Genomic DNA, 19,601 nt, shown 5'->3' with positions numbered 1-19,601 from the left:
ATCAACGGTGATGCAAAAATAATATTAAACTTAAAAGTGCTTACAAATATTATTGCATTAAAATAACAGCCAGTTCTAGATTGCAGGTGCAAACGTTTATGTTGGTTAACGAAACCACTAGCGCACATTGATTTATTAATCATCGGCTATTGGATGTCAAACATTTGGTAATTTTGACATTTAGTCTTAGAAAGGAAACCCGCAACAGTTTTCCTAATGCAGCAATGGGTCTTTTGTGTATGCTCTTTCCCACAGACAGAAAAGCACACACGACGGCCTTTATCTAGTTGTGGTGAACTGGTTGGAACGAGAAAAAACCCACCTATCAGTTGAATGGATCCACGGAGGTGGTTCGATTCTGAGACGCAAGCACCTCAAGCGAGCACTCAACCGACTGAGCTAAATCCCGTCTCCACCAAGTTCCTTGTCAAATTCAGCATATACTATATAGCGTCACATCTCAACCAGCTGTCGGTCATTATTATTTGATGTTTGAATAATATTAATTATAACAAAATAGAAGTAAAACATGATACAATTGAATTTTGTATGTAGTGTTAGTGGCGTAGCGAGTGGGGAGGGGTGGGCACGGGGGCTGTGTGTAGAGTGTAGTGTGCATGGTTTATACACAAATCATAGCGTGATTGTAATTCAAGTCATGATGATAAGATATATACAATATACTTTCAGCATTCTGCAAATCGCATGAATACCAGTGTTCGCCCACGTCGTTGCTATGTATCAACAAGACGTCAGTGTGCGACGGCGTCAATGACTGCTACGAAGGCGTCGACGAACAGGAATGTGGTATGTAGTCCAAAATACGTCAGGTCAGGCCATAGGGCTTAACGTGCACGTTCAGAGCAAGCTGTTTTAGCGCACACCTGTCATGCAGGTGCAAGAGAAAATAACGAAATGTTGGATCTTTATTTCTAAATATTTTAAAGCTAAAGTGTCGTTAAAGGGACAGTCCTGAGTTTGCAGCCATTGTAAGATTGTAATACAGCCTTGTCGGCGACCACTAAAACTGTATTTCATACTAAATACATTTTCTTGTTTAGAATACCAGTGTCTGTATATCAAATGTGTTTGCGGTTGTATAGGCTACTAATGTTTGAAGCACTCAGTGTTTACTTTAATTTGTGATATATATTGTTTTCGTACGTAATTATTGGTTGGTAAAATCCGGTTTGGGCTACTACAAGCATTAAGACAACAACAAACACATTGTAAATACAGACACTGATATTTTAAATAAGAAAATGTATTTAATTTGTACGTTACTTCATCGAAAAGGCTCTACTGGTCGGAAACATTTTACAATGGTTGTAAACTTAGGACTGTCCCTTTAAACTTTCGTTCTTTCATTCATTAAAACGTGTTATTGTACCATTGTTTGTTTGATGTGTTCCAGTTCGTCTGAAGGGCTCGCCCCAGGAGAATCTGCTGGAGGTGTACAACCCGCCCTTAGACAGGTGGGAGACGGTGTGTGACGAGGGATGGAACACCACGTTCAGTCAGATTGTCTGCAAACAACTCGGATACAGGTAAACGTCGACATTTTGTCTCTGTGTTAATTTATTTATCCATCAATGAATCCATCCATCTATCCATCCATCCTTCCTTCCATCCATCCTTCCACATTTCTTTCCAGCCAGTGCACCACGACTGGTCTATCAAAGGCTGTGGTATGTACTACCCTGTCTGTGGGATGGTGCATATAAAAATCCATTGCTGCTAATCGAAAAGAGTAGCCCATGAAGTGGCGACAGCGGGTTTCCTCTCTCAATATCTGTGTGGTCCTTAAACATATGTCTGACGCCAAGTAACCGTAAATAAAATGTGTTGAGTGCGTCGTTAAATAAAACATTTCTTTCCATCCATATATCGACATGTCTGGCTATCTATTTATATTTTTAGACTGATAAAACAAGGGGCGGGAGTAAGTTTACCGTTAGATGTAAGTCATATACAGTATACACCGACCACCGATCGGCGACCAGACAGTGTAGATCTCTTCTGAGGGGCTGGACGTAGCGGTCGGTCTGGGGTCGATCGCTGTCGGTGGGCCCATTGGGCTATTTCTCGTTGCTGTCATTGCACCACGACTGGTATATCAAAGGCCGTGGCTATCCTGTCTATAGGATGATGCATATACAAGATCCCTTGCTACTAATGGAAAAATGTAGCGGGTTTCCTCTCTAAGACTATATGTCAAAATTACCAAATGTTTGACATCCAATAGCCGATAATTAATAAATCAGTATGATCTAGTGGTGTCGTTAAAAACCAAACTTTATTTCCATTCATTCATTTATCAATCCATCCATCCATACATATATCTACCTGTCTATATATCTATTTAACATTTTAGACATTAATAAAACAAATAGTCAAATCTGTGTACATTTTTACTATATTAGATGATTTAGAAAAAGAGTACAAGTAGCCGATTAAGCATGTTTGCTCATGTTTGATCATGTTTGATCATGTTTAATGATATATATTTGTATATTCTACGTATTGGATCTTTCTTGACATTAAAGCACTGATGTCACAATTATACTCTGAGAAAAAAGTAGTGAAATAAGTAGTAATAAGAAATTATAACTGCCAAAATTGTAAGGTATATTAGCTGTGGGGAATGGTTATATGATAATAGTGAATTAATTGGGCAAACATTACAACCGGTAGTTCAGTATCACAGTAGGTTTTAGGACCACCAAAGAACTTGAAGGACGATTGGGGTCAGAAGTGAAATTTGAAAGTTGACATTTTTTATCAGTAAATCGCAAATTGAAACAATAAAAATGATTAAAAACAAAACAATAACAACTGTATGATCAACAGCATGAAAAAGATTGACAGAAATAATGTTCCACAGTGATTAATCGACCTTCCTGGAAATTGTCAAAATCGAGAATGACACCCCACGCACGTGTTCGGGGCAACTGCGTGATGCACGTGCAAACTATGGAATGTGTTTTGGTGTGTTGATAAACTGACCTGAACGTTCTTTACTAGGATGTCTGTGGTCAAAACGTATGTTCGGTCTAATAGTTGATATTAACATTAATATTTCAGGTTTCCCCTACTTTTTTGAAGAGTATAGTATGTCATTAATCGGTTATACATGTAACTGAATTCAATGCAGTTCCATGATAAGACGTATACAACCATAGTTTAATTTGAAACAACTTTCAACTAAATATTATTATTAAAACATAATTTGAAACAATACAAAATACATTATATGCGCTGTGTATTGGTGTGTTGAAGATGTATTTTGAAAAAAAACCCACATCGAATATATGTTATAAGTTGCCAATATCAAATACTCGTGATAATATGTTCAGAACGAAAAAAAACACCAAACAATATTAGCACATTCTAGCTGCAGAGTGCATTTCATTTTTATTTCAACTATTTTTTGTGCGTATATCCAATTAAGGTTCAAGCACGCTGTCCTGGGCACACACCTCAGCTATCTGGGCTGTCTGTCCAGGACAGTGGGTTAGTTATTAGTGCTTAGTGAGAGAGAAGAGAGTGTAGTTGTCTTACACCTACCCACTGAGTCGTTAAAACTCGCTCTGGGGTGGGAGCCGGTACTGGGCTGCGAACCCTGTACCTACCAGTCTTATGTCTGATAGTTTAACCACGACACCACTGAGGCCGGTACAGAGTGTAAATGATGTTTAGATAAACTATGTTCCCATGAACTTTAAATGTCTGTTATTTTTCATCTAGCTCATCATACAGCACGATAACGGAAATGGAGATAGGACAGCCGACTGTGGTGGTGGCAGACCTACAGCGAGGCAAAGATCCCACCCAAATACAAAGCTACATACAGAGGTAATGTTGAGGGATGACAATCAGAATGTATAGCTATGTTCAAAGTCGTGGAATTCAGAAAATCAACTTTTAAATGTTTAAAATATTAAAACAAAATTTAAAATATAGGGGTTAATTTTTAATTTAATTGTTTTTTTAATTATATTTTTCCCATCACTCCTATTCCTTCTATTATGTGTCCTCCCCCCTCAAAAAACACATAGAGAGAGAGAGAGAGAGAGAGAGAGAGAGAGAGAGAGAGAGAGAGAGAGAGAGAGAGAGATGGACATACACACACACAGGCACACACACACAGAGAGAGAGAGAGAGAGAGAGAGAGACACACACACACACACACACATATAAAGAAACTACAAAAATGCGAAATTGTGGACATAATAAGTTGTGGATGTCAGCTAATAAGTTGTGGATGTCAGTCGCCTTCGAGTTATTCCTAAATAGCTATTTAACGTGAGATTAAGGTTTGGATACCATTTACTTATTATTAAATTCAGCAAATTAAATCGCAGATGGTAAAACCGTGACAAAGATTGGTACTACAATTTCCAAATCATGTTAGGATGATCTGGGCTGAGATTGTCGATTGATTCCACTTGACATCTTTGCACCAACAAGGAATAATAAAAACTTAGTAAATCGAATGTGATCGCTTGCCATTACTATGCCCGAAATGTAAATTCGTCTATATTAGAAATATATATATATATATATGTATGTGTGTGTGTGTGTGTGTGTGTGTGTGTGTGTGTGTGTGTGTGTGTGTGTGTGTGTGTGTGTGTGTGTGTGTGTGTGTGTGTTTGTAAAGCTCATTACTTTAGAAAACATTGTCAAAGCGAAACAAAAACATGAATTGATCACTCGAGTCTAGGAAATCATTGTTTTATAAGACTATGGGCTGTCTTAGCTTGCTATTAATCTTATTAAAATATAGTATCCAGTAGTGATCTTGATTAATTACATATATTCATTTATTTGTTTCCTACATTTCAGTGGACATTTCTGTGCAAGTCGAAAACATGTGAAAATAGTCTGTAAAAATCCAAGTAGGTATTTTGTTTATGTTTGTATGATGTAGTAATGATGTTATTGATGTTATGTCTATTAGATAATTTTAAAAACAGTAATTGTTATTTTTAGTGTAATATATACATAGAGAAATTATTAAAGCACCCCTGAAATAGCAAAGGACACTAATTTGATAAACAAACAAAAAATACATTCATCCCCAAAAAAAACCTTCCATTTAGAGGATTTTCTGGTGGTAGTTTTTAAATACTACAACATATTTTTCACTATTAAAAACATTTTTGATAATTTAAGTTATAAGTGTTTACATTTTATTATATAGAATATTCATTTTTGTATACATGAAGTGGTTCTGGTCATACAGATTTTTGTAATTATACCCCAAAATGCATGAGAGAGAGAGAGAGAGAGAGAGAGAGAGAGAGAGAGAGAGAGAGAGAGAGAGAGAGAGAGAGAGAGAGAGAGAGAATGAGACAGACGGAGACAGAGGGAGAGAGACTGACAGACAAAGAGACAGACAGAGAGAGAGACAGAGATAGACAGAAAGAGAGAGACAGACAGAGGGAGAGAGACAGACGGAGACATAGGGAGAGAGAGACTGACAGACAGAGACAGAGGGAGGGAGAGAGACTGACAGACAGAGAGAGAGACAGAGATAGACAGAAAGAGAGAGACAGACAGAGGGAGAGAGAGAGACAGAGAGAGAGAGAGAGAGAGAGAGAGAGAGAGAGAGAGAGAGAGAGAGAGAGAGAGAGAGAGACAGAGAGAGAGAGAGACTAACAGACAGAGAGAGATTTAAATTACATTAACACTTCAGTATCCATATTATCTGAATTATAAACAAACTGTTTTGTCCTCCCGTGTAGTTTGTGGTGTGAGACCGGCCCACTATCGAGAACCTCTGCGTATCGTGGGGGGCGACGAGGTGAAGCCGGGTACGTGGCCGTGGTTGGTGTCGTTACAAGGAGGATCCGGCGGGACCTTCTTCTGCGGGGGCAGCGTCATCAACGAGCAGTGGATACTGACCGCCGCGCACTGTGTTGGGGGAGGGTACGTATATCAAAGTGTTAACGTCACTGATTCTAGTTTTTATACACTACGGACATTTTTTTTCATCATTAGAGCAATTTTTGATAACTGAAATCAGACATTACTTAAATTCCATTGTTTAGATTATCCATATCCATCAGAAGTGTTTCTGGTTATCCGAAGTGGTTCTAATACTTTAAAAAAAAAATGCATTTTTCATAATTTTGAAAACACACACCTTTGAGATAAAACGTTTATGGAGACGAACTCGTCTATTTTAGAGAGTATTTCCCCGTTGAAACATCACAGACTTTTAATTTCACTCTATTATAACTTTTTCCAGATCAGTGTCTTACAGGTTTGTAGATTAACCAAACCATGCGTCCATTCTCACGAGTTGAAACTAGGTTCTGCGCCTTTAACAGCCAGTGACAGAGATAGTACTTTGAATTAAATTGATTAAGATTAATGTAAGGTGCTCCATGGTTTATATGTGTACTACGTGGATGCTTTGACACAGTTTTTATGTCACTTTTATTAGAAACTTTTAAACATTCTTGGTATGGGGAACTAATTTGGTTTGGAAAGGCACTACATTTTCATTAGCAGCAAGGGATCTTATATATATATTTTTCCTACTTGCCTCGGTGGTGTCGTGGTTAAGTCATCGGACATAAGGCTGGTAGGTACTGGTGTAAGACCACTATACCCTCTTCTCTCTCACTAACCACTAACCATTAACAACTAATCCACTGTCCTAGACAGACAGCCCAGATAGCCGAGGTGTGTGCCCAGGACAGTATTTGAACCTTAATTTGATATAAATACGAAAATAAGTTGATATTTTTGTCCAATAGACAGGAACATTAAACAAACATATAATTTGTAAAATGATCTATGGGTATCAGAATATACAGAACCATGAAATCAGTGGCAAAATAATCGGCTGAAATAAGCTATTTTGCTTATAAACTATAAACCTATGACAAAATGCTGTATGGTATACTCAGGGGAGGTAACTCATAAAAATATCAGCATTTAAGATTTCAAACCACAGTAATCTAATAGTAGACTAATACAATTAAATATATTTACAGGTAATTGCTTTCTTCATTACATATGTAGAGACAAACCCTAGTTACAGTCCATTAAAAACATTTAATGTTTGTCTTCAGGAAAACAAAAGTTATTGAGTTGCAGTTGGGTTATGTGGGGGTCCATTTTGTGTTCGGGGTTTTTTGTGTGGTTTTTGTTTTGTTTTGTTTTGTTTGCTTTGGTTTGATTTCTTTATGCATCAGACATACTTTTTAGCGTGATATATGCATATTCAAATTCAAAATAAGAGGACATAAGTATGAAAATGCAATGTGGTACTTTCGAATGTTCAAAAACATGCAAATGTATTCAGTACACTGTTTCTTTAAAAATGTCTGGTTGTTGCATTTCTAACCATGCGTACAAGACAGCGGGCGCTCAATTTTGGGGGGAAATGATACAGATATTCGGGGAAAAATGTGCTGACCTTTTTACCATGCATTTCCATCATTCTACCCTCAAAATTAGTTGTAATTCATGTAAAATGCGTTGTAATTCGTTTGCGACCCTATATAGGTGTTTTGTAGTAATGTTAATAATAATAAATGTTATCCAGATTCGGGCATTTTCATTTAATTCGGGCAAAAGCCAGTCTGCCACCCCCGCCCTCCACCCTCCTACAAAAATTGGAGCCCGTACGCCTATGTAACCATGTGTCTGCGTATTTCAGTGGAACCTCTCGTCTGCAGTGGAAGATCATGGCGGGACACACGCGCAGACTGACGTACACGAAGTACCGCCAGATCCGAAAAGGAAAGAAATTCTTCACGTACCCTAGATACGACACGCTTACCGTCGACAATGACATTGCGCTCATCAAACTGGACAGACCGCTTGTGTTCACAAACTACCTCCGACCAGTCTGCCTCCCGAAAGCTGATCTCGTCACTAAGTTGGGTACACGGTGTATAGCGGCTGGCTGGGGCAAGACTGGGGATTATGGTAAGTAAAATATAATCTATACTGATAGAAAAGGTGTGAGTTCATCAGTGACGCTGTCGCCACTACATGGGCTACTCTTCCGATTAGCAGCAAGGGATATTTTATTGAACCAGTTATGGATCACTGGTCGGTGGAAGTGGTTTACACCTACCCACTGAGCCTTGCGGAGCACTCACTCAGGGTTTCGAGTCGGTATCTGGATTAAAAATCCCATGCCTCGACTGGGATCCGAACCCAGTACCTACCAGCCTGTAGACCGATGGCCTACCACGACGCCACCGGAGCCCGGTCTTTTTTATAAATTTAGATTGACACGGTTTTGTAAAAGAAAGTGTTTTATGATACATGGTGTAGTTTTAAAACAATATTATGTTTTATACCAGTTTCAACATTATTCAGTATAAGAGTTAAAGTTACAGTTTATTTTGTTGTTTAACAACACCACTAGAGTACACTGATTTATCAGTCATTGGCTACTGGATGTCAAACATTTGATAATTGTGAATATAGTCTTAGAGGAAAAGAAAAGAAATGATTTAGTTAACGACGCACTCAACACATTTTCTTTACGGTTATATGGCGTCAAACATATGGTTAAGGACCACACAGATATTGAGAGAGGAAACACGCTGCCAACACTTCATGGGCTACTCTTTTAGATTTCTGCTTTCGAACGGCAGAGTACTTGGGCTATGAAAAACCCAATCAGAGAATGGCTTCACCGAGGGGTGTTCGGTTCGATCCTCCGACATGTCAGATGAGCACCTTTTTCATGCAAACTGACTGTACTTGTGGAAACTAGTGGCAGTGACTTTAACCGTAGTGATGTGAGAATGGCTTCACCGAGGGGTGTTCGGTTCGATCCTCCGACATGTCAGATGAGCACCTTTTTCATGCAAACTGACTGTACTTGTGGAAACTAGTGGCAATGACTTTAACCGTAGTGATGTGAGAATGGCTTCACCGAGGGGTGTTCGGTTCGATCCTCCGACATGTCAGATGAGCACCTTTTTCATGCAAACTGACTGTACTTGTGGAAACTAGTGGCAATGACTTTAACCGTACTGATGTATCTTTGTTTTAGCCCTGGACTACCAGCCAGCGGTTCTTCAGGTTCAGCTGGATATCGCCAACTGGAACGCGTGCAAGGCCGCCGTGGAGTCGTCAGAGCAACAGGTTCCGTACAAACTGACACACAACATGATGTGTGCCGGTGGCGGGCTGGGACACGATGCGTGTGGGGTAAGTGGCATATACATATACATATACATATACATATACATATACATACACATACACATACACATACACATACACATACACATACACATACACATACACATACACACACGCGCACACACACGCACACACACACACACACACACACACACACTTTACTTAGATTGTGATGAAAAGATAAACCGTTTTACAAAAGTTACAAAATTAATGTTAAAGACGATATTTGAAATTAAATGTTTAAAAATACAACATTTTTGTTTAATGCGTATGTTTGTTTGTTGTTGTTTTTGTTTTGTTCTGGGGGGTTTTTTGTGTGGGGGTGGTGTTAAAAAGATATGTTTCCGTGAAAATGACTCTACCTAGAAAAAAAAGACGATCGTATTTTTTTTTTCAATGTATTATTTATTTTCGATTTTTAAAATGAATATGTAGATGGAAAGAGTAAACAAGTAGTAAAAATAAACCATTAAATTAAAAAATTAAATTAATTTTTTAAAGATAATAAAAACAACGACCTGACCTACGTACATGTTTGTGAGCATGTTCCCCAAAACAAAATGTTTAGGCCTTATCATGGCAACTATGTGTTTAACCACCATTATATATCACAACACAGGTTTGAAAGGAAATATATTGTTTCTCATACATGACGAATTGCTCTCAAGTCTGAACGACAAAACCTTAGCCATAACCAAAAATCTTATGTCTGCATAAATCAGAAATAAAGAAAAAAAAAATTATTTAACGACGCACTCAACACATTTTATTTACGGTTATATGGCGTCAAAGATATGGTGAATAACCACACAGATAATGAGAGAGGAAACACGCTGTCGCCACTTCATGGGCAACTTTTTCGATTAAGCAGCAAGGGGTCTTTTATATGCACCATCCCACAGACAGGGTAGTACATACTACGGCCTTTGATATACCAGTCGTGGTGCACTGGCTGGAACGAGAAATAGCCCAATGGGCCCACCGACGGGGATCGATCCCACACCGACCGCGCATCGAGCGAGCGCTGTACCACTGGGCTACGTCCCGCCCCTGTATAAATCATAGGCAGAGGGACATTTTGTCGTGAATGCTACCATGAAGCAAAGTTATGTGCTTTGTCTACTGATGGATTACGTAGGGATGGTCTTTTTTTACTTTTCGCAATATTAATTACTTTTTCAATATGAAATACAGTACTACAATTTCGTCTATCTTGACTTCTTCTTGCTTCACAAACCTAGTGCATTCCAATTATTATTATACCGGCATCGGTGGCGTCGTGGTAGGCCATCGGTCTATAGGCTGGTAGGTACTGGGTTCGGATCCCAGTCGAGGCATGGGATTTTTTAATCCAGATACTGACTCCAACAAACCCTGAGTGAGTGCTCCGCAAGGCTCAGTGGGTAGGTGTAAACCACTTGCACCGACCAGTGATCCATAACTGGTTCAACAAAGGTCATGGTTTGTGCTATGGGAAGCGCAAATAAAAGATCCATTGCTGCTAATCGGAAAGAGTAGCCCATGTAGTGGCGACATCGGGTTTCCTCACAAAATCTGTGTGGTCCTTAACCATATGTCTGACGCCATATAACCGTAAATAAAATGTGTTTAGTGCGTCGTTAAATAAAACATTTCTTTCTTTTCCAATTATTATCTAAATCTGTTCATATTTAAATTGCAAAAATATATTACTGCCGTCACATGCATGTATTATGGAGAAGGCCTAGTAAGTTGTATAACTTGTGCCTAATCCATTTGGTGTTTAAAAAGCAGTAACATATGTTTCAATCAATCTAAATCTGCATTCAAATATTTGTTGTTGTTTTTTCTTTTTTCTTTCTTTGCAGGGCGACAGTGGTGGGCCTTTCGTGTGTCACGTTCCAAATACAACTGACACGTGGTACCAGGCTGGGATAGTGTCCTGGGGAATCGGGTGTGCGGTGCCCCATTCTCCTGGAATCTACACCAAACTGCCAAATTACATAGATTGGATAAACGAAGTGATTGCCAACAATACCGATTCTTAGCCCCGAAGTTTGAAAGTGTCATTCAGATAACTTTCTACAGAGATATTCAGATCTCCTTCAAATGATACCTCTTTCTTCTGTTTTAAATCCGAGCAGGCGTTACAGATATGAACACATCAAAAGAGAAATATTCTAATTGCTAAATATCATTAGCGTAGCAGATGTTGGAGATCAGTCAAGATACAAGAGGGTATAATGTAACGTAATCCTGTATCGTATTGAAGAGCAGAAGCTCCATCTTTGAAAACCAAAACCAAAAACGAATATAGAGATCATAGTTACAGATATCACACAATGCATACAGCACTGATACAATATTACACAAGTTAATTATGTATATGACAAATAAATTTAAACACATTAGAACAAGCGAAAGGTTGGTATTTCAAAACCTAAAGTGACGAAAACATTTACACAAAAAAAGATTTAAAGAATGTGCGCCTGACAAGAACAATGACGTAACAATTTATGCTGCTATGTCATCAGCAGTAGTGTATTGTCTAATTTGTACTGACTGCAGAGACACAAAACGTGTTGTCAAACGCACATACAAAAGATCAGCCCCATAAACCTACTTTCACCAGAATCCGACAACTTGTGACATTCGCCTAGATTCTTCAGACTTCAAGGTCAAGCTATACTTCGTGATTCCAGGAACAACCATTCTTCTTGGATTTCATCATACAATTAACAAAATACTCTGAAAACAACTCCGCTGTTGATTATGATGTTGATATTAAATATCTAAACATGGACGCCAGTGGCCAGACTGTAGGGGCCGATACCCTTTTCAGGACTGATGTTGCATGATTTGGCCAAGTGGTTGAAGAGTTTAACGCTAATGCTTGGTGTTTCCTTGGGTCAAAGGTATCAGCTACTCAGTGTTGCTGCTCGGTTGTTCTGTGGGATAAGCCGGCGGACTTGGCAACACTAATGATCACCAGTTGTGTCCAGCTGGAATGAGACATTGAATAGACGTTTCTTGTCTGTAGCAATGACTGTGACTGATTGTTTGTTTCGGGACTAGTGTCAATCACAACTTTTGGGGACTTATGTTCCGTTACTTAAGTGGGACAAGAGCCGAGCATTTCAAGCTGATGTTTGTTCTTGTAGCATGAAGTAAGCATGATCAAGAATTGTGTTCTAAATTGTTCACTGGTAAAAGTGACTTGTCTTCTGAACATTGATGCCAAGTTATTGTGTGTTTCTGAAGTGCAACTACTGTACTTAGTGAAGGACCTTTCATGATTGTTGCTTCGTGACATAAACTAAATGGAATTTCAAGAATGATGCTCAGCTGTTCACCGGGACACGGAACTGGACATCTCGATACCAACGTACAGTCATTCAGCAGGAGGACTCGGAACTGTTTGGAACAACTGGCTAGATATATCGGTTGTCCATTTGATTAAGATGTTCGGTTGATGCTCGGTTGTCAATTGAGGCTTGACATTTTAAACCAAATGATCCATTGTTTAATGACATAACATTTAAAACCTATTAATAACAAGAGATGTTTGTATCCCACAGCTAATGGGAAGAAGTCTGGTGTTATTCTTATGGTTGATATTCATTCATATGGTTGATATCCATGTGTATTGTTTCTGACGAAACAACGTCTGTCGATATATTTTGTCACATGATATGATTTGAAATAATTTTCTGTTGTTGTTGTTGTTGAGAAAGCCACATGTGGTATATTTGTAAATCAGTTTTGCTTTACGTAGATATTTAAATTGTTCCCTGCTGTAAGTAGATAGTTGTACTAAAAATAGAAACGTATTTTGCTGTAAGATAACGCTTATAGTCATATTAATAGAACTATCTCATTAAGCTTCTTACTTTTTGTATTAAACATAGTAATTTATTTATTTCAATATGCTGCCTTAATAAATACCGCAACAAAAGCATGTAATTATATATATATATATATATATATATATATATATATATATATATATATATATACAGTAGAATCTCATTGGCTCGAACACTGTCGGTGCATCAAAGTCAGTCGAACCATGCATTCGGCCGTTGTAGGGTGCTTCTGTAACACAAAAATCAATCGGACTACCTCGCATATTTCCGTAAAACCGGCTTGGGCGAGATGGTCCAATTGACTCATTAGTAAAGAAGTCGCCGTCAAATGTCGGATGAGAAATATATTTGTAACTATTATTTATCACCATTAAATAAACAAATAGCAAACACACTGGTAGTCTATATTTATAAATATTTATTAATTTAGAAAGTCGTTCTTTATTATGCTGTTGTAGAATCTTTTGTGACATATTGACAACGTTGAGAAAATATGGACAACATTTTATAATAGTTCGAGCTAAATATGTTTAATTTAAAAGTTCTGACCAATAAACTGGTTCGAAAGAAAGCTTCTGTTCGACCCCAGGGGTATTCGACCAATCAGCACCAAAATAAAAGGGTTTAATAGAGAGAAAAATCGGGACATTGTTCTTGGTTCGAGAATACCGGTAGGTTCGACCGTTGGGCGTTCGAATCAATGAGATTCTACTATATATATATATATATATATATATATATATATATATATATATATATATATATATATATATATATATATATATATATATATATTGTGTTGTACATATTTCATTGTCTTGTGAGTACCATTTTGACAATAATAATAATGTGTTAATTTAAATGTTGAAGTCTAGTATATAATAAATGTGTTCCGTCTGCGCTGGCCAGTCCTTTCAAATAAAAAGATGTCAAAGAAACAAAAATCGTAGCTTTCTAAAACAGATCAATCTACAGAGGCAGTGAGCAACGTTTGCGCCGTCGACAGTTCAGCGGCAGCCTTCGGTAGACTGGTCAGGTCAGGTCATAGGGTTTTACGTGCACATTCAGAACAAGCTATTGTAGCGCACGCCTGTCATGGGTCATGACAGGAAAGGTGGGGAGAGAGAGAGAGAAGAGGGACCGCCTGCACTGGCAGGTGTAAGGGAGCACCAGCAGCCAAGTCGGTAGCAGGCGGGGGACGCTAGACTGGATTGGGTTCTTCTTTTAAGGCAGTCGTCTGCTATTGTTATCATCCAATCCGATATTAAGCCTGTTAAGGTTATGGGTTAATTCTTTAAATAAATAGTTAACGAAAGACTCGTAGGACAGCTCAAACTGAAGAATAGATATACGTATCTTGGCATGACTGTGTCCGGCCTGCAAAACCTGTGCGGTCGAAATCGCTGTAGTACACATAAAGTACACACAAGGAACATGTCTATTGTGTGGTCATATTAAGACTATATATACTCCAAACGATGGCTGTTTATGTAACAGTAAACCAGTGTATAACTGTTTGTCATTGTTAATAATTTATATTTCATATTTAAAATATCGCATGCAACTTCATTTCACTGTGAAGACGTTAATGGGAAGGCGTCGATGTGTATATATCTGTTATCAGTTCTTTCGTTATTTTCCCTCTGCTGTGGTCGGATCATCATTTTATTATTTTATGTACAGTGTGTTGTATTCTGTAAATACGAGCTGCGCATAGGGCAAGTCAAGTACACGATAGTGCTACATGTAACAATTTCTAAAAATGTGCTATCCCCATGTCATGCTGAATAACTGAAATTACAAAAATATCTAAACAACCCTAAAAGTTAAACGTTAAATTTTTGTAGAAGGATGGGACGGACAAAAGATCTAGGTATTGAAAGCGACAACGGACCAAATATTTTTATATTACCTTTCATTATAATCATCGTTGACCTTAATGCATTTGGCCAATTTATCTTTCAAGCTACTGATGCCAGAAACATATAACTGCAGACTGGTCCATAGACCACTATTTTATTGCAGCCTTCAGACAGTCATCATCTTCAAACCGGGTACCGCGAATGAAAGTTTCAAATTTCGGAACAGATAATACTGACTCGTGGTCATTTCTGAGCTTAGGGGGTAGGTGATTAAGTTGTTCAAAGCCACACTTTAAGGAAAGCCGCTTGAGCAATCCTGGACTTGAGCACTGTCATCGGGCAGCAGTACACCAGGGACCGTGCTTATAAAACCTTTAGGGGTCCAGGCTCAATCTCTAATGACGTAACACACATACAATTTGTATGGCGTTGTCATGACATTAGTGTCTCAGACTCTATTAGAGTCTCGAGTCTAGACTTTAAATGTTTTATAAGCGCCAGGCCTACTGTAAACATATCTCGCCTTTTTTACAGTGATTGTCTCAATCTAGTTATCAAATGAGCATTCATAGGCACCAGTTATAGGAGTTTTTGGATCCATGTTTTTAGCCCTTTGGCATCTTAGAACACTGTTGCCAAAACCTTGCGTTGACATCAGACCAGACTTTGGTTCATCTTCAAAGCTTGCTCGCCCTCATTTGAATTCAACATACTATTTCGCAATGGTTGAAGAATTGGGAAATCCATCACTATGTACACCAACCACACACTTACAGATTTCAGTAGCTTTTCACCTTCCTTGGTTCTGTGTTCCAATCTGGTCTAATGCATGGTTCCAGTAGGGCAGACTACAGTTAGTCAAATATTCGTAAATGTACAAACAAGATGAGTCGTGTTATTGATTGGACAGTTGTGTGAAAGAAAACGCTTTCAGAATAGCTCAAGAAGATGATGGTGTACCAAACAATGATAGATAGTTCTACGAACCTGTTGACTGTTCATCGTATATTAAATAAATTGGGTTACAGTGGCTTATAGAGGTAGGATGAGAACCGACGGTAACCAGTATCTGGGGCATTCACAATTATAACGAAGTGATGGAAAAATCCCAAATGTTTTAGATACAGTACGATCTGACAGGCGAATGAAATTAAGGCAAAGTAAAGTTGCTGCTGCTGTTGTTGGTTTTACAACATTACTAGGACACGTTGATTAGATGTTTAAAATTTGATAATTGTGACACGTGATTTGTTGCAAAACTATTCCATTAACAGCAAGAGGTCGTTTATATGCATTTTCTTCACCGACTGGACAGCTCATAAGTACTGTTACCACATCCTTCGATATTCTGTTCGTGGGACAGGGAAAAACACAACACGTCCATCTTGGCGGGTTGATTCTACGATCCAAGCAACTCAGGCGAATGTACTACCGACCAAACAAGATCCCGCTTCCTGAAATTAAGTGGTTGCAGTTCATTCACTTAACACCTAGAATGTTGACTGTTCGCAAACAAAAAGAAGAAAAAGATTTCACAATGCAGCTTCCTTTATGGTCATAAATGTTGAAACAGAAACCAGAAAAGAAGCATACGATAGAAGCACTCGGATTCGCCTTCTTCGAAGCATTCGTTTTTTCTGTGGGAAACATTATGCTTTATATTTTCTGGAATTCTAGACACATTTTGACATTCATTTTCCTTCAAAAACATCATAATACTCGTGAATCACTTTGCAAATTATTTCAAAAATACGTTGAAGGCTTAAAAAAGGTTTATCCTTTTGCATAATAATGCGCCAGCTCATGGAACTCGTTTCTGATTTCTGAATATAAGCGTACGAGACAGGGGGCAGGGGAGGGGGTCAACTGCACCCTAGTGCTAGAGCAAAACCTCAACATCAAGAATGATACAAATATTCGAGCAAAATGTGCTAACTTAGGACCATTTTACCACGTATTTCCATTATTCTACCCTGAAAATTAATTGTAATCCGTGTAAAAATGCGTAGTGATTCGTTTGCAACCCTATACGAGGTGTGGCAAAAAAGAAATGAGACTAATCGCTTAGCTTAGGCACTACCCACTATATGATCAAACTGTTTTTATGTTGTTTTATTACTGTCTTTCATGGTTCCAGGAAGTGCTCAGGTGCTTGTTTCGGGTAAATATTAATTGTGTTGCGTTCATTTTGATAAGACGTGTGTCATCGCCCTTGTCAGAAAATGAGTGAAAGAAATTTGGAACGGCGCATTAACAACATTAAATTTTATTGCTAAATCTAACAAAACTGCGACTGAAACATACAGTATGTTAAAAAATGTTTATGGTGATCAGACAATGTCTCGTGCTCGGGTATTTCAGTTGCATAAAAGATTTTTGGATAGTCGAGAAGATGTGCACGATGACCAAAAATCAGGTCGACCAAAAACCACCAATACTGATGAAAACATTAGAAAAGTTCAAAAGCTAGTTCGTAGTGATCGCCGTTTAACAATTAGAATGATGGCTGAAATGCTTAGCATGAACAAGGAATTGATTCGGAAGATTTTAATTGAAGATTTGTCCATGAGAAAGGTGTGTGCAAAGATGGTGCCAAAAACAGAAAAGAGTGGACATGTGCACTGATCTTGAGCGAATTGGACAAGAGGCAAACCTTCTAGACAGTGTTATCACAGGGGATTAGTCATGGGTGTCCCAGTATGACCCTGGAACTAAAAGACAAAGCCTCCAGTGGACAACGATAACATCTCCTCGACAAAGGCAAGAATGTCCCGATCCAAAGTGAAGACGATGTTAATTATGTTTTTTGACATTAAAGGTATTGTGCACCATGAATATCTTCCATCTGGGCAAACGGTCAACCAGCACTTTTACAGAGATGTTCTAGGGCGTTTCAGGTAAAAGGTTCGTCGAAAAAGACCAAATCTGTGGTCCAACAAGTGGATTCTTCATCACGACAATACTCCTTCTCATTCGGCGCTATCGGTAAAACAGTCTTTGGCACAGAAGCAAATCACAACAATGGAGCACCCACACTATTCGCCAGATCTTGCCCCATGTGACTTTTTTCTGTTCCCAAAACTGAACTGTTTCATGAAAGGAACCCATTTTGACAATGTGGAAGCCATAAAGAGACGTACGACAGAACAGCTAAAGGGCATCCCAGAAGAGGATTTCCAAAAATGTTTTGCTGCATGGAAGTAAAGAATGGAAAAGTGCGTAACAGCCAATGGAGATTATTTTGAAGGAGATAATCTTTGATTTCTTCAGTTTTTAAATAATAAATGATTTTATTGACATAGTCTCGTTTCTTTTTTGCCATACCTCGTCTAGCTGTTTGGTAGTAATGTCCTCATATGTAGTTAGCTATTACCAATTCGTGTGCTACGACAACCTCTCATCTAATTCTCTACAATTAACTGGTCTCGGTCGGGTAGTAGTTAACCCATCGGACATAAGACTGGTAGGTACACGGTTCACATCCTGGTAATGGCTCCCATGCGGAATGAGGTTTAATGATTCACCAGGGCCACAACTTCGAGAGTTATTCTTATAAACGACTAGCGACAAATTATTAGCCTATTGTCTTGGATGGATAGCCGATATGTGCCCAGGAGGTGTTGGTATAAGCACCAAAATAAATCAAGTTTGCAAGTAAATTTGCTAATTTCATCTCCAAGGCTTAAGCTGTTTTTCGTCAAATCCCTAAATGCGAATTAAAGTTGAATTTAGTGAAGGGAGGAATATTTTATTTAACAACGCCATCAACACATTTTTTTTATTGCGGTTATATGGCGTCGAAAAACACCAATAATGAGAAAGGAAACCCGCTGCTGCCACACAATGGATTTGCAGCAAGGGATATTTTATATGCAGTGAATTCAGTGAGTGTAATTCATTATAAATTCGCCAAAACTCGAATTCAGAAATCGTATGTCCTTTGTTGATCAACTGTCATTTGGTTTGTTTGGCTAATTGAAACTTGAATTTGGCTACAGATTTCTCACCAAATTTCGTCCACTTGCTGTCTAAAAGTAAAACGATAAAGTTTATTGTAAGTTAAGTTTGCTCTTTCCTGTTTGTTCTAGGGTTTGTTTTTGTTTTTGGGGGGTCGTTTACGTTTTCGTGTCGGGGCTTTTTTTAAGGGGGGTGGGGCGGTGTTGTTTGGTTTTATTGTGGGGGGGGGGGGGGGGTGTTGGGGTTTTTTTCTCCATTAATTCTTATTTCCCTCGAGTCGTGCACTTTACGATAAATCGGACCGAGTGTATTATTGCATTAAAATGTAAAAAAAAAATATTAAAAAATACGTTATATGCATTATTCATGTAGAAGAGATATTAAAGGAATATTATGTAAAAAAATAATTATATAAGCGGACTAGCTCAGAAATTTAATTTAACTTCTAAGAACAGTGAGTAATATTCTGTTGATCACGCTAATTATCAGGTTGTCTATTTGTCTTGTTTAATAAACAGATAGTACTGAAAACAATTACTGTTGTACATGACTATTAAAATAATGATTATTAACATTTATACCACTCCAATCTCCAACACCTTTCTCTAAAAAAATTCTTTCTTATTTGTTTTACTTATTGATGTGTAAATATCACCAATACCTAGCTGTGACAATGGGAACTATTTCATTGTAAACTAATATTTAAAATGTATGTTGTGTTCAGTCATGCTGCTTGTCGAATTATGCTTATTAT

The 19,601-nt window shown here is 38.2% G+C and overlaps 1 protein-coding gene across 1 annotated transcript in view; it reads left to right on the top strand.

Annotated features, from left to right (window-relative positions):
* LOC121379692 (atrial natriuretic peptide-converting enzyme-like) overlaps positions 1-13,100 on the top strand; it is a 40,550-nt gene extending 27,450 nt beyond the window's left edge. Inside the window, exons 10-17 of the mRNA XM_041508343.1 lie at positions 691-807; positions 1,415-1,547; positions 3,748-3,855; positions 4,846-4,898; positions 5,748-5,931; positions 7,676-7,947; positions 9,032-9,189; positions 11,031-13,100. Coding sequence (XP_041364277.1) covers positions 691-807; positions 1,415-1,547; positions 3,748-3,855; positions 4,846-4,898; positions 5,748-5,931; positions 7,676-7,947; positions 9,032-9,189; positions 11,031-11,210 — 1,205 coding nt within the window. The 3' untranslated portion in view covers positions 11,211-13,100. The remainder of the gene's footprint in view (positions 1-690; positions 808-1,414; positions 1,548-3,747; positions 3,856-4,845; positions 4,899-5,747; positions 5,932-7,675; positions 7,948-9,031; positions 9,190-11,030) is intronic.
* The last annotated feature ends 6,501 nt before the right edge of the window (positions 13,101-19,601 follow it).

Source organism: Gigantopelta aegis, chromosome 8 (genome assembly GCF_016097555.1).
Source record: "Gigantopelta aegis isolate Gae_Host chromosome 8, Gae_host_genome, whole genome shotgun sequence".
Taxonomy (NCBI): domain Eukaryota; kingdom Metazoa; phylum Mollusca; class Gastropoda; order Neomphalida; family Peltospiridae; genus Gigantopelta; species Gigantopelta aegis.
The sequence above is the reverse complement of the archived record's forward strand: the minus strand, read 5'-3'. Positions and strand labels throughout refer to the sequence as shown.